General features: G+C 47.5%; 1 protein-coding gene across 2 annotated transcripts; it reads right to left on the reverse strand.

The window, feature by feature from the left end:
- Positions 1 to 1,521: 1,521 nt before the first annotated feature.
- Rae1 (ribonucleic acid export 1) lies at positions 1,522 to 14,860 on the reverse strand. 2 transcript variants are annotated; one of them, XM_021657014.2, is made up of 12 exons: positions 14,728 to 14,860; positions 12,054 to 12,148; positions 11,306 to 11,410; positions 9,568 to 9,660; positions 8,628 to 8,714; positions 7,758 to 7,844; positions 7,604 to 7,675; positions 6,418 to 6,525; positions 4,791 to 4,897; positions 4,639 to 4,714; positions 4,019 to 4,213; positions 1,522 to 1,937 (listed from the first exon to the last, which is right to left on the reverse strand). In XM_021657014.2, the coding sequence occupies exons 2-12, from the start codon at positions 12,141 to 12,143 to the stop codon at positions 1,851 to 1,853; spliced, it is 1,107 nt and encodes a 368-aa protein (XP_021512689.1). In that variant the 5' UTR covers positions 12,144 to 12,148; positions 14,728 to 14,860; the 3' UTR covers positions 1,522 to 1,850. The 2 variants fall into 2 exon arrangements, with proteins under 2 accessions (XP_021512689.1, XP_060238753.1); XM_060382770.1 differs by lacking the exon at positions 14,728 to 14,860 and having other exon boundaries at positions 12,054 to 12,150.
- Between the last annotated feature and the right edge of the window lie 707 nt (positions 14,861 to 15,567).

Genomic DNA, 15,567 nt, shown 5'->3' on the forward strand with positions numbered 1-15,567 from the left:
TGGGTCTGAGCATACATAAGAAGTTCCTGTATATGTCTCCTGTGGCCGCTGTTACCAACTGGCACACACCCAGGATCTTAAACCATTACCTCTCACCATCACGGAGGCCAAGAGTCTCTGTGAGAAGGGCTGTGGCACCTCCAGACAAAGCCTGTGTTCTCTGACCAGTGAGTGCCATCTGCATGCCTCACAGGCTCCAGACCATCATTCTCTTCTGGGTTTCATGGCTTCTCATGGGCTCTGCTGCTTCTGATCTGCTTCCCTCTCACTTAAAGAGTCCTGGACCCTAGTGGGCCTCTAGGTTACCCAGGTTCCTCCTGGCCCCTTTAGTTGTGGATACTCTCCTGTGTGTTGGGGGTGGGGGGGTGAAGAACAGCTGTTGTATCTCATCAATACTGTTGAGGGTTTTTCACTCTTTGGATCTTCAGTGTGCTAAGGCACGGGGGCTGAAAATTAATGGACTCAGAAGGCTAGTTGAGAGGATCTAGTTGGCTAAACCTGCCCCTGACACATCTAGACTCACCTGGAAAGGAAGTCTCAGTGGGGACTTAGATTAAGTTGGTGGGTGGGTGCATCTGTGGGGAACTATGTGAGAAGACCTGCCTAGTGAGGTGGCTTCATTCCCTAGGTAGTGGGTCATGCACATACCCATTGGCTTCTGATTATGGATGTGATATGACTTAACTCCTTCAAGCTCCTGCTGCTGACTTCCTCAGGTCCCTGCTATGATGGGACTGTAACACGGAACTCTGAGCTGAAATAACTCTTTCCTCCCCTAGGTTGCTTTTGCCAGGGTATTTCATCACAGCAACAGGAAATGAAACTAAGGTACTTGGTCTCTTAGTCCCATGAGTTGAATAATGTCCCTCTTGCCGGTTCCTCTGGCCAGGCAGGGTCACGGGGTCCCAACAGCAGCCACCCCATCTGCCTCTCTCCAAAGTTCCTGGCTGTCCAGGGGGGCCTAGCCCAACCCCTTACACCACCAAGGGAAGGCTCTCCACCAGGAATAAGCTCCGTCTCTCTCCATGGCCAACACCTGCAGATGGGCATGTATTTACCTCCAAACAGGTCACTGCATACTTTAAACACATTTGCATGTCAAACACATCTTCTTGATTGTATGAGAAACCCAGGGCAGACACACTGTCATGATGATCTTGTGGCGAAGTGTTTGCTGGGGGTGAAAACCAGGGCTCATGTGGCATGTTAGCCCATCCCCAGCCCTCTCTGACTTGTACTTTGAAACAGGGTCTCAACTGAGTTGCCTAGTGGATTCCAAGAGCATCCTAGGCCCTTAGGCAGGACCAGTCACCTGGGATCCACTGTCTCCCGTTTCTATGGGTTAAATGAGAGAGCTGTGGAAGAAAGTCCCAGTTCTGGGAAAGGTAACCGATCTTTTGGGGCATCACACCTTCCTCACATGACTTTTCAGGGGCTGACAAAAATCCTGAATACTCTTGGAACCCAGCATTGATGAGATGGCTACTTCCTGAGGGTGGAGAAAGGGATGAAGGGACAGGCCATCTTCAAAATATTTTATTAGAAAACACAACACAGGGCTTATCAACAGTTCCCAACCAACACTGTCAAATACACACTGCTGGACAACACAATGCCCTCAAGATTCTCACTTCAGTTCGAATCTCAGTTCCCTTACAGGAAAACTGCAGCAGGGAGTGGAATGGAGAGAAGGCAAGTGGCCAGGATGCTGAGCTGACCGCTGAACATAAGTCCCTCCAAGGGTGGAGACCCACATCCAGGACTGTGGACCACCCATAGCTGGGGCCCAAGTTTGGACAGAGATGAGGTGGAGTGGAGATGAAGTTCCAACAGTCCCCAGCTTCAGGTCACTATTTCTTATTCCTTGGCTTTAGCTCTTCAGCTGCATTACGCAGGAAAATGTAATTTTTCTTTTGGGGATTATAAAATTCATGTCCCTGAAGAAGAAAAAAACACACACAAAACAAAACCAAAGACCAATGATGTTAGTACTAAAGGCAACAGCTATACTCGTCCTGCTCTGAGAACTTAAAGCCACCCGAGAAGGCAAAGTAAGGATGGAGAGAAGTTAACGGTCATGTTATGCATGACTTCTACCTTCAGAGCACGGGGCCTGGCTCTCAATGGTGTTCTGCTAGGGTGGGCTTTTCTATAGTCTTCCAGGCACTAGTCTGGACTGTGACTTCAATGCCAAGACAACTGCTTAGAGTCTCAGGCTGTGAAGAGGGAATACAGCACCATGGCCAAACAGGTGAGGTGAGTTGTAGGAAGCCGCAGAGCTGCAGCACATACTTGCACTTTTCTTCTCACCGCAGCAGGCATATTAAGTTCAAGAGTGTTTTAGTAGTCAAGGATGAAATATCACAATATGGGAAGTTAGCTTTTCTGAATGTTCAGACTGTACACTCATATATGCAACCATGGTTGCACACTGGAGCCATGTTCTCTATCTCTGAGCAGAGGATCCCTGAGCCTGTTTTTGACTTGTTCACACAACACCCACTGTGATCCTGCATGCTTCCACAAATTTCAACTCCAATTTTTATTTATTTTTTTAATTTTTGGTTTTTTGAGACAGGGTGTCACTATGTAGACCACCCTGGTCTCAAACTCAACAGAATTCACCTGCCTCTGCTTTCCCAGTGTGCTCTGCTCTTACTTCAATCTCTCAGCAGCACTCGGAGAATAAGCTTTCTCTTCCACTTTATTGTGCTCTGTGGCTCCCATTAGAATGCAGGTTTTTTCTTGTTTTCAAAACATTCCTTTTCTTTGGTGGTGCTGGGGACTGAAGCAAGGGCCTTAGCACCATGCTAACCAAGTACTAGCTACACACACAGCCTGCTTCAAGTTTGAGGAAGGTCTCGCCAAGCCGTTTAGGTTCTGTGATCCTTCCGCCCCAGTCTCAGCCTCCCGAGTGCTCAGACTATAATGTGAGCAGCCATTCTAAGCAAAGTGTGGGGCTTTTTTGTTTTAAAATCTGTTTATGTATGTGCCTGTATCTGAGTACACATATGCGTGCCATGCCCAAGGTGGTAAGAAGAGGGCATCAGATCCCTTAGAACTGGAGCTACAGACAAGTTTTAGTTGCCATGAGGGAGCTACTCTGCCTAAGGCTGGAAACACACTAAAGAGAAATGAATAGGGGAGCCAGGAGGCAGCAGCTGTGCATGAAGACTGCTGCCTCAGCCATACAACAATCTTGAAGAACCCCAAGGCTGTCCTAATTGGCAGAAATTGCCTCCCAAGGCCGTTTAAACAGCTATGGGAACTAAAGCTTCAATGAAACAGAAAGGAGGCTTAAAGACTAGACAGGGACAGTGTGGAGACTGAGTGTATCTCAGTACTGCAGCTACAGTAAGTGTGTCTGTGCACATGAGGTGATACCTAGAGGGCTCTGAGCAGGCTCTCCAAGACTGGCATGTATGTACTCTCTTATGTATGTCAATGGCACCAAGAAAACGGTGTACAGAAATGGAGTAGGAACTTGTGTGGGGTAGGAAGGAAGCAGCAAAAGCTGAGACAGATGGAAAAGCCACCATGAGTTTGGGAAGCCCATGAGAAGCACGGGTGGGTGGGGAAAATCCACTGTATAGAGAAGGGAAGAGAAATGAAAACATAAGGAAAGAATTGGAGGCATTTCTTCCAACAGACACTCCACAAGGAGTTCTGAATTATGGTCCCGAGCTCACATTCCACTGCCTGCAATGCCTCAAGATTCAGCCAGAACCCTGCCAGCTCCTAACTCTCCCTGCCCAAACCAACTGATGCCACTGGGGTAACACCTTAAACGCTTGGCCCTCTCCTCTTCTCCCAGCATGCTTATTTTGTATCCAAGAACAAGGAGCTCATCCTGGCTCTCCCTGACATGGCAATCCCTTGTGCAAGGCTCTGACTCAAGATGACACTAAACCCCACACCAACTCAGGCTACTACTAGTCCTCTATAGAGAGGTGGCAATAGCCTGGCTAAGAGCACACATATCCTGAGAGGGAGGAACAGAGCTGGCTGGAGTCCTCACCTTGGACCAGTCGTAGCTGGACGCATAGGCAAAGATGTTTCCGTTGTGGTTGAAGCAGCAGGCTGCTATAGGTTGATCTAACTGCTCCGAGGTCTTTAGTTTTGTCCGGGCATCTTTGTCCCAGAAGCTGAACCTACCGTCAGACCCTACAGTAGCAAGGGTGCCATGCACAGGATGGAAGGCAATTCCGTTCACCTGCAAAGGTAAATATGCACAATGAGAAGCAGAAGCAGTTTTCTGCCAATGTAGCTCTCTGCTAAAATCAGGAAACCAAACGCACAAGTACATTTCACTCCCTAGCCATGCTGCATGAGGCAACTGACAGCTCTGAACTCCCGCCTCACGTTTGCACCCACTGGCCACACCAAGCAGCAACCTCAGGAAGAAGCTGAGGACTTCTTTTAGCAGAGCATCTTGACCATCACTATGAGACAAGTTGCAAGCTCACATCCATGCACATCATGAACCAAGTCAGTCAACAGGTCTGTAAAGAACACTGAAGTCTACAAGCACAAACACAGGCTCTCCTATGCCTCCTGGTCCCAGTACACTTGGAGAGCCAGCTCCAAGTCTGGTTCCAGGGGGGTTTCTTGTCAAGATGGAGTGCTGTTGGAACGTACTGCATAGATATCTTGAGGAGCCGAAGTGTTGGTGCCGTTGGATCGGTGGCACTTGAAAGTGAAGTTATCTTTGGCTCTGAAAAGAAAAGGGCATCTCAGCTTCCTTTCAGAACCAGCTGGAAAGAGCGTCCCAGGCAGTGAGTGTCACTTACGGATTTGGAGGGTTGATGTAGTGAATAGCAACTCTCCCCTCAATACTCCCCAGGGCAAAACCAGTTGGCTTGTTCTGTTTGTCTTTAAAAATAGCCACACATCGATGCTACGGTTAAAATAAAAGGGGAGGGATCAGTATCACCACATAAAGATTAGTTAACACACCTTATTTTTAGGTTTTAGAAAAATTGAAACCATGACTCAAATATGAGTTTTTTTTGTCTCCTCAGCAAATGCTACCAACATTCCTACAGCTCCAGGACCCCAGAAGCCGTCTGTGCACAAACACAGCTGTCCCTATTTAGTACAGTTCTCAAGCCCAGGGCCCCAGCCTTGCTCGGCTACACACAGTAAGATCTCACTTTGATCAGTAAGTACCCTTCAGGTTAGACAGCTCTCTTACAGAGAACTCTGGACAAGCTACACAAGCCAGTATTTTGGCTATCATGGACATGGAGATCCAGCTAGGCTCTGTCCTAGTATATCAGCACCAAGTTCATCCATGGTACAGTGACAAGTGTACTTCATTTTAGGGCTAACAGCCACTCACTTGGCTATTATGAGCCTACTATTTATTAAAATGAGCATCTCTTCAACATCCTGATTGCATTCTTTTTCGGAGCTGCTAACCTGACAATAGTTCTACTGGACTGTGTCCGAGAACCTCAGGCACTTTAGGCCACTTCCGTGGTACAGAAGGAGCTTTCACCACACTCTTGCCAACACTTGCAAACTTTCTTATTTTAATTTTTATTTGTATTTCCTGTGTGTGCATACACGAGTGGTATATATGTGCAGGCATGTGAGCAAATGCACAGGTGTCAACTGTCCTGTTACCTCCTGTGTATTTTCTTAAGGCAGTTGCCCAAGGATACTCTCATCTCTAGTTCCCACAGCACCGGGGTCACAGGCACACATGGTCAGGCTCATCTCGTCATGAGTGCTGGAATCTGAATTCAGGCCCTTTTGTCACTGTGCAGCAAGTGTTCACACCACTACTCCTTAAAGCCCTGTGTTGTCTAAAAACGTGTCAAGTGCTGGGGACTCTCTCGGGATAGCCAGAAACTGATGCACTCACACCTGCTGGCCAGGTCATTCATTACCTTTGGACAGGTTTCTAATTGGGTCATTAGTTTTTCTTTCTACCCTTTAAAAAAGGTAACAAGTAAGCACCTACAGGTTCCTCACTAGTCTCTGTTCCCTGTAGATTTTTCATTGCTGGTTGCTTCTTCCTGTAAACCCTCTCTTCCTTTGTTTTGACAGGAACTCATCCTATTTGCTAAGATGTAGGCTAGACTAAGGAGACCTAGAACAGGGAAACAGAAAGGCTTCACAGTTCTATGACTAGGATAGACCTGACATGGAGGACAAAACCAGTCCACCAAGATGAGCTGGGAGCACTCAACAGTACTAGAACACTCAGGGGGCTGTTTGGGGGACAAAGAAGTCTAGCTCAGCCATGAGGGTAAAGTGCTTATGTAAAACTGTTGCCTCCTTAAATTCACCTCTTCTGAACATACCAGCAAGCTTCTCAAATCAGGTACTGTGCACCTGTACCCCACACATGTGCACCATCTTGAATGCGGCAGGTGTTCAATGTATGCTTCTCAATGGTCTATGACCCACCTGGTGTTTCAGTGGAGACTCTATCCTCCTGAACTCAGAGGGCTGATTCTCTAACTGATAGACAATCAGGCCTCTCTCTGCAGTGGCCACCACTGCCATTGGGTATATCTAGAGAATAGACAAAAGATACACACTTAACAAGGCTTTTACACCGAAGTGTTCAATCAACATTTTAGTCAAAAAAATTCTAATACATAAAAAAGTTTAATAATTCACTGGTGTTGCTGGGTAGTATTAGTGCTTGCCTTTAATCCTAGTACTCAGGAGGCAGAGGCAGGCAAATCTGAGTTTGAGGCCAGCCTGGTCTACAGAGCAAGTTCCAGGACAGCCTGGGTACACAGGAAATCCTGTCTAGAAAAACAAACAAAAACCAAGTAATTCAGTGGTATCAATGTGTTTGTGAAAACCCAGAGAAACCACACCTGTAAGCAGAATACCATACACATTTAGGGCATTTTATTCTGAGTGGTTCTTTTTTTTTTTTTTTTTTTTCTTCTCCTACACAGCCTAGATTGGTCTCTGGAGCCCTGGTATTTCAGTGTTTCTCTCCTGTCTTTGAGTACCAGATATTTCTTTCTTTTCTTTGTTGAGACAGGGTCTTGCTAGGCTGGAATTAGCACTGTAAACCAGGCTAGCCTAGAATTCACAGAGACTGTCATGCCTCTGCCCTTCAATCTGGAGTTACAGGCATGGGAAACCGTGCTCTTCCAGGTATGTTTCCACATACACACGTGAGCATCAGCACCCACCATGCACTGTCCTGAGGATGGATTTTTCTGTGGGATTACCAGGGCAGTTGCTACAAAGCCTTAAGACCTAACTAAAGGCATAGGGAAAGCACTTCAGTCTCCATTTAACCCAGGCAGCTCCAGAGATCAGAACCACACACAAGATCTCTTCTGTCTGCACTCGTCTACCATCACACATGCTATCTCCCCACAAGGGAGGACAGGTGACACATGCTCAAACAAGTGAACAAAAGTCCGGTGCTTTCAACTCCTGCCCCAAAGAAAACAAAAGCAGAATGCTCAAAACTCAGCACGTAGCACTTTTGGGACAAATGGAGCACCAAATGTAATATAGGGGCTGAATCTGTTAACACTGAAAGATTTAGATCACCTACAAATCGGGATGCAAAGAAGAGCTGTCCTTATTCAGCTTTTGAAAAGCAAGTGAGATTCCTTACCACATCTGCACAGTAACAGCGCTCAGGGAGTTGTAAGACCATCATAGGATTTGATGAGCGGGTATCCCAAAACTGAAAGCAAAAAGGAGCAGCACTAAGAAACTGATGAGGGCCCATCTTCAAGGGTGCATAACCCCTCAGCCACACAGCATACCTTCAGAGTCTTATCCCAGCTCCCAGTCATCACACAGCTGTAGTTTGGGGCTTTTATCCAATGTATGGTCTTAACAGGAGCATCATGCTTTCAACAAGACGAAAAAGACACTTGAATAACTAGTGCAATAACTAATTCTGGAAATTTACAGGAATTAACTTAATCAATAACAAAATCAAAGGGCATTTTAGTACCTTCCCTTGACCCCCAAGGGCTTGCACCCATGCTCCTTTCTAACCCAAGCCTACTCTTCCCTCACAGGAAACCATCTGGGGAATGCTACTAGTGCTGCTGATTTGTTTCCTAGGATGCATCACTTAGGAGGCTGGGGAGATGCTTTCAGTATAGGTGCTGCTGAGGAAAGCCTGTCAGGAGCCTTCCTCATACTTCAACCAGAGTGGCCTCTTGGCAGTACCTTCACCACTACTCTTATAGTCTTTATGCGGAAAACCAGCCTGCCGTCTCTCAGGTGACGTGGTGGTTTAAATGAAAATGGCCTCATAGGCTCACAGGCAGTGGCACTATTGGGAAGTGTGGCCTCGGTGGAGGTGGTGTGTTACTGGCGGGAACTCAGCCAACACTTGCTGAATGACAATCGAACACATGTAACTGACAGAGGCAAACCACACACAGATGCCAAAATGCCAAATGTGTCAAGGACCACCTACTTGTCTTTTTACAGAGTTTACCATCGCTACTCTCATCACCACCTATATGTAACTGGAAGACATATGGCAAAGTTTTCTGCGAAATACTAGCACAAGCAAGAGTGCTTACAAAACATGCTATGTACATGCTGAAGAGTTTTGCAGTACCATTCAATCAAACTGGTTAGTCTGTCTCATCAGCCCACCCACAAAGGCCTCTCACCTGTGCTATCTGAATGGCCTGGTTGCTGTTCAGGTCCCACATCTTGGCTGTCTTATCACATGATGCCGTGAACACTTTGCTCCCATCCTAAAATAAAACAGACAGTCTGTTGGCTAAGCGAAAGTAAGTCTCCATGACACCCAAAGACGGGTCAAGTGCCTGCTCTGCACTGTGTTTGCCTATTAGTTAGGAGCCAGCACACCGCAAGCTGTCTCATAAGCAATACACACTTACACAGCTGGAAGCTGACACTCAGAGCTCACAGAGACAGGATCCTGTGGGACAGTGGTGGTGCACGCTTTTAATCCTACACTTGGGGAGGCAGAAGCAGGCAGATCTCTTGAGTTCGAGGCCAGCCTTGTCTATAGAGCAAGTTCCAGGACAACTAGGGCTACCCAAAGAAACCCTGTGTCAAAAACCAAAAGGAAAAAAAAAGAAAGAAAGAAAAAACAGGGCTTTGAAAGTTACAGAATGAAATCAAATGTCAACTGGTGAAATGGCTAGTGAGTAAAGGTCACACTGCCAAGCCTAACTGACCAATTACATAACCCTCATGGTGGGGGCAGAGAACAGAGGAAGACACCAACACCACCACACAAATAATACACCACACCCCAAAATACATTACAAAAACAAACATAAAACAAAATTGACTTAGCTCATGCACATCAAGAGACAACAGATTAATTTTTCAGTACTGCCTCACCACACCTGCCTGAAACATTCTAATAAAAGGATTTCTTTTACCTCAGAGGCTCTCAGCAGCGGTGGCACAGCAGCTGGGACCCTAACCCTCTAAAACCATAAGGTCAACCAACACTTAATTTTTATGAGTAGCTTTGGTCATGGTTTCGCCACAGCAATTAGAAATAGGAAAGTAACGAATACAGACCCTGTCTTAAAAAAAAAAAAAAAGCAATAAAAAGGAAACAAGACATACATCACTCCAGCAGACATCGAGCACTGGTCCGGTGTGCATCTGCTGGGCTTTTGGAATGGTCTGCCCGCTGTCCTGCACCTCCCAGCAGCGAACCTGTAAGGACAAGACAGATTAATGAGAACAGGGCGGTTCCTGGTCTCTGATGTGCACACTTCTTCCATCAATCCGATTTTCTAACTTCAAAAGCAAATCTAGTGAAATGTACAAGCAAGCAGTGGCTTTTCTACTGCTGAGCCACAGAAACACAAAAACTACACCACTCACACCTAGCCAAGTTGCTCGCTCAGCAATCACTCAAACCTGAAGAGGAAATTTGCCTTTCTACTATCACGCTTCCTGTATCATTTTCCTGTTAAAGTTATGCATTTTTCAGATTTTGTAACTATGACAGTAAAAAAAAAAATATTCACCAAATTCTACCAGAGAGAACTATTTCTCTGTACATTCAGGATTCCTTCAATGCACATACATCTTAAAAACAATCAGGAAAACTGTCGGAAACACATGGGCAGCCTCTAAGCCTTTCACCTTTGTAGTGGCAGCTTTCCTCCAACTGCATTCTCACCCTGTCTACCTTTGAATGTACTCTAACTTGGTTTATTTTTGAGACAGGGTTTCACATAGCCCAGAGTGGCTTTGAACTCACTATGAACCTGAGGATGACCTTGAACTTGTGATCCTCCTGCTTCATCTTCTAGGACTGGGATAACATGTGTGCACCACCAAACCTGGTTTTCATCTAACACTAAAGCAGCAAGTCAGATGAGTAAAAAGAAAAGTTTGTTCAATCTTCCTATCTTCCCTCCCCAACACTCCGTGTCCTCAGTGTTGCAGGCCAGTTTAGAATCTTTTCCTAAACACTTCTGGAGACAGGGCCTGTCTGTGTAGCCCAATCTGGTCCTGTACAGCAAAGTCAGGCAATAGCTATGTATGGCCTTAAGCTTGGGCTTTCTGTGGTATTGGGAATGGAACCCAGGGCCTCACTCATTCCAGGTGAGTGCTCTGCCTCTAGAGCCGCAGCCCTGGACCTGGGAACATCAAAATTAGCTGTGCAGATCTGTGTCCCGGTTTCACACACATCCACGTGAAGCCATTGTCTTGAAACACAGACATGAGCACAGTCCTTAACTCTGGGGATGCAAAGGGCAGCATCAGGTGTCTCCCCCAAGTTCTATATGTAGAATAGAACTCAGGGCTTAAAAGGAAAGACTTCTGAAGAGTTGCTGCGACTGGCCTGCCTACCAGTAGTACCGGAAGGCTCCACCCTGTCTCCCTCATACTATGACTCATCAAAGCTGCTTATTTTTGCTAACTTGATAGGAGTAAAATGAGTTTAGCACACACATTTCTTTCTGATCATGAATGTAGAATGGTCTAGGGACACCAGGCTGAGTGCAGTCTCCTGACATCCATGCCCATCACACTTCCCTCTGTGCACTCAACTGAGCTTGATGTAGAAAGTGGCTAATTAAGTTATTAAGAATCTTCTCTGTTATTTAAAGTCTGCCATCTGAAGGATATTTTCTGGATGCAAGAAAGGTTAACAAGCAGTATAAACAGTGCAGCTGAGTTTGGGAACATGGAACCTTTGGGAAGTGCCTGGCTGGCTGCTGCCATTCAGAAGGACAGTGTCTATACTGTGTCTTAGGAAGGGACACACATAAGCTTTAGCCCCGTTTCACTCAGAATGGCGTTTAAAGGGCAAGCTAGCCTTGCCTACAGCCTGAGAAGCACTTACATCATTAGCCCACGATCCTGCAATAAGGAAGTTTCCTGGTAAGGTTGGTGGGCTGAAAGACAGACAACCGATGCTATCATCAGGAGAAGACGTTACTTCGATATCCTGGGGAGGCAAGGACAGGGTAAAAATGTACATATCATCATATATACATATCACCTTGATAAGGAGCTTGTCTCTCCTTACCTTGAGGGCTAAGCTTTCTTTACTTTGATCAAAACAAAGGAGTAATATACAGGACAGGGAAAATACTAGAGCTGCTGCTTAGAAATGTGCTGAATGAAATGCACCAAGGCATCATGGACATGCAGTGGCCACCACTGGCTCCAAGTGTGTGGCCAAGCTGCCCCATCCCCACCCAGTCTTCACTCTGATGTTCAAACACAGAACAGTGCACATTCTCAAGGACAGCTCTGAAATCCACACTATGTTATCCAAAAGTGACCTCAAGGTGGCTCAGGTTTAGGTCAATGTCTGCTGTAGCTCCCAGCTCTTCCTGGGAAGCTTTGACTCTCCCAGATGGCTGGGGTAGTTGTGGTAGCTAGAAGTGAGGACAGGACACTAGTTCTGCAGAGGATGAGCTTTGTGCTTCACCCCAGGTGACTGCTAAGCCAGCCAGAGACCCTCCCCACCTTGCTTCCCTTTTACCCCACAGAAAGCTCCTAGACTCTCTGCCTCTCCAGCTGTCAGTACTACAGGACACCTGACCTAAGTCTTTTTGCATGCCCTGTGAGGGTCTGGGTGATACCTTCATTGGGTTGTGATTATCTGTGGTTGTGCTTCCAAACATGCTAGTCCCACCAGTCCCAAAACCAGACGTTGATCCAAACAGACTCATGTTGGCTGTAAAACACAAGGTGGGAAACATTAAGAACAGGCCCTGTAGGTTATACAAAGTACATTGCAGAGAGGCTAGCACTGTGATGCTAAGCCAGGCCTTGCTCTTCTGAAGAGATTTAAGTAAGCAACAAACAGAATGCCTTATAAAAGGGTTTTTTTTTTTTTTTTTTTTTTTTTTTTCTCTGTCAGCATAGTATAATTCCAACACTCAAGCAGAGGAAGATGGATCTCTGGGTATGAGGCCAGCCTGGCCTGCACAGTGAGTTCCAGGCCAGACAGGGCTACACAGAACCTGGGTCCTCCCCTGTTTTTAGAGCAGAGTTTAGCCTCTGGAAGCTATGAAGGGAGAGATTCCCACATTCCATATCCAGTTTCCTCTACTCTACTGAAAGGATGTCCTTGTTTTAAAGATATGAAAGGAGACTCCCACACTCCACATCCAGTTTGCTCTACTCTATTGAAAGAATGTCCTTGCTGGCACTAAGGCACCCACACTGACATGTTACAGTACCTCAGTCAGCAGCCAGAAAAGAGGTATCACTCTCCAGAGACAGAACTGTACACTAGGCACCCAGCAGCAGGCAGGAGGGTCTCCCGTGCCAAGGGTCCCTTCCTGGGAGCTCCCTTTCCTCTTCTGTTCTCTATTTTATGTCAATGTCTTCATGAAGCTAACTAGAAAGAAGAACCAGTCCTAGGAGAAGTCCAACAATTTCTCCTGAAGGCTTTAAAAAAGGCAATCCATACTGGGTGGTGGTGGCACACAACTTTGATCCCAGCACTTGGGAGGCAGAGGCAGGTAGAGCTCTGACAGGTTGAGTCCAGCCTGGTCTACAGAGTGAGTTTCAGGACATCCAGCCAGGGCTACACAGTAAAACCCTGACTTGAAAAAAATGAACCAACGCATGAACGAACAAAAGAAAGAAAAGCATTTTGGCTACTGAGCACTGAAAGGTCAAGTGTGTGAGTGCAGACTTGGAGCCGTCAAGCATCCTCACCACTGGGATTCTTCTTGACACGGCAGTCTAGCAGGCCCATGTGGTCACCTGCCATGCCTCACCTTCCTGCTGTGCAGAGAACTGTGCACATTCTCCAGAGCTGCTATGAGATCCACACTAGATCATACAGAAGCGGTCAACAGGATGGTTCAGGTAGTAAAGACACTTCACATACAAGCCTGGAAAACTTGAGTTTGATCCTCAGAATCAAGGTAAAGTTAGGAAAGAACTGACATCTCAAAGTTGTCCTCTGATCACATATGGACTGTGACATGCATATCCACACACATAACAATGACAAAATGCAGAGAAAGTTTAGGGTTAGTCAGGTGAGATGGCACTTATAATCTCTGCACTTGGGAGGTAGTGTTAGGAGGATCAGATCATCCCCGCCTGTACAGAAGTCTGAGGACAGCCTACAAGAGAACCTGTTTCAAGGAAGAAAAAAGAAAAAATTTGCATGGGCTAGCACATGCTGAATGCAATAAACAACTGCACCGTTTTCAAGGAAACCATCTGTGCAGTATAATTCAAGACTCACTATACTTTTGTCACACCTCAAAGTGTTACTTAATAAGCAAGTCAGCCACCTCTCCAAAGGAAGGCTAACAGCAGAGCAATCCACTTGCTGAGGGTCGCTTCCTTAACATAGGAAGGGGAAACCCAAGGAAAGTTTGGGAACGCATTAGAGTCCCCCTGACTTCAAAATAGACATATCGGGTCAGAGCCGGGGTCAGGAGTACATTCACATCTCAGAAAAGGACCCGTGAGACAAGAAGTCAGGTGTTGATAACTTCGGGACCGGCCTGCACACGTGGAGATGCACTGACTTGCAGCTCTCCTGCCAGCACGAGCCAGCAAAGTTAGGGCAGGGCTTCTGCACAGCTGCGGGTCTTCGGAACGTGAACTATCCTTGATTTCCCCACCTTTAAGTCGGAAACGCTAATCCCTCCTTCCTGGAGTTAAAGAAACTAAATGACCCTCAGTCACAGGGCTTGAAACCGTAAACTCTACTGTAGAGTTTACTTTACGATCTGTCTTGTTGTCTCAAGTCCTTGCGTGGGTATGTTCACGTGAGTGCTGCGTCCACGGAGGCCAGAAGAGGGTGGGCGGCGGCTGGGAGCTGCCGGACTCTGGAAGAACGGCGGAGTCAATCTCTCCAGCCCAAACACCTCTGAGGGCTGTTTTGTTGGGCTTTTTGAAATGAGGACCCATGAAGCCCAGGCTGTCTGGGGACCCACTGTTAGCTCGGGCTGGTCTCGAACTCCTGAACCTCCACCTCCCAGGCGCGCACCCACGCCCGCCGGGTCGGCCGCGCCCCTCCCGTCGGAGCACGCCACGGACACACGCGTCAGCCGCCGCGTCTCCCTCGCCCTCTCCCCACCTCCGTGGCCTGGGCGGCGCGCACACGCGCACGCGAGAAGGGCCGGCCGAGGGCTCCGCATACGGACCGGCCTCAAGAGAGGGGCGCAGCCTCCCAGGCTGTTTTCCCCACGCGGACCAAGACGCGCGCGGGCCGGCGGGGACAGGGACGCGGCGCGCGGCCGGCTGGGGGTTGCGCATGCGGCGGGGACCGAAGCCACGAACCTGCTCTGGTAGGGGGTGGAGGGGGAGCGGCCAGGAGACCCCACAGCTCGGAGACGCCTCAAGCCGGTGGAAACTGCCCCGTTACCACAGAAGCACGGCGCACGCGCCACAAACTACTTCCGGGACTTCCCGGAAATCGTCGGGGTATGACGTTTTTCCGGTCGGAAGGGAGCGCACATGCGCAACAGCCCTACTGAGGTCACAGGGAAATCGTGGTGCCAGCAGTTTGTGGGTTAGTGGGAAGTTAGTAGACAGTTGCCAGGCAACTAGTTGAGAAAGGGTGTTGTTCTCATTTGTGTATTATCATATTGTTTAAACGCCTAAAGACGAGATGGTTCAACGGTAAAGAGCAGCGGGCTCTTGGAGAGGGCCTAGGTTCGATTCCCGGCACCCACAGAACGGCTCACAGTTCCAAGAGAACCAACTCCAGTTGCAAGAGAACTGACGCCCTCCTCTGGTCTCTGTGGGCACTGCACGCACTTGGTGCACAGACATGCATGTGGCAAAATATAAATAGGCATAAAATAAAAATGAATTCATCAACTTATATCCAACGCCATCCTCCTAAGAGGCTGCCGACCTGCTTGCACAGCCCAAAGAGAATGAGAAGGAGAATAATGCCTACTTCCTGGGGTGTTTGATTTAGATTTATTCTCATGCATAGATCTTTGCCTGCATGTGTGTTTATGTACCACATGTGTGCAGAGAGGCCAGTTCCCCAGGAACTGGAATTACAGACAGTTGAGGCACCGTTGGGGTGTTGGAAAACGAACCAAAGCCCTCTTCAAGAGTAACAAGTAGTCTTAACTACTGAGCCCCATAATAATACTGGTCTGTATT

Source organism: Meriones unguiculatus, chromosome 4, assembly GCF_030254825.1.
Source record: "Meriones unguiculatus strain TT.TT164.6M chromosome 4, Bangor_MerUng_6.1, whole genome shotgun sequence".
Classification (NCBI taxonomy): domain Eukaryota; kingdom Metazoa; phylum Chordata; class Mammalia; order Rodentia; family Muridae; genus Meriones; species Meriones unguiculatus.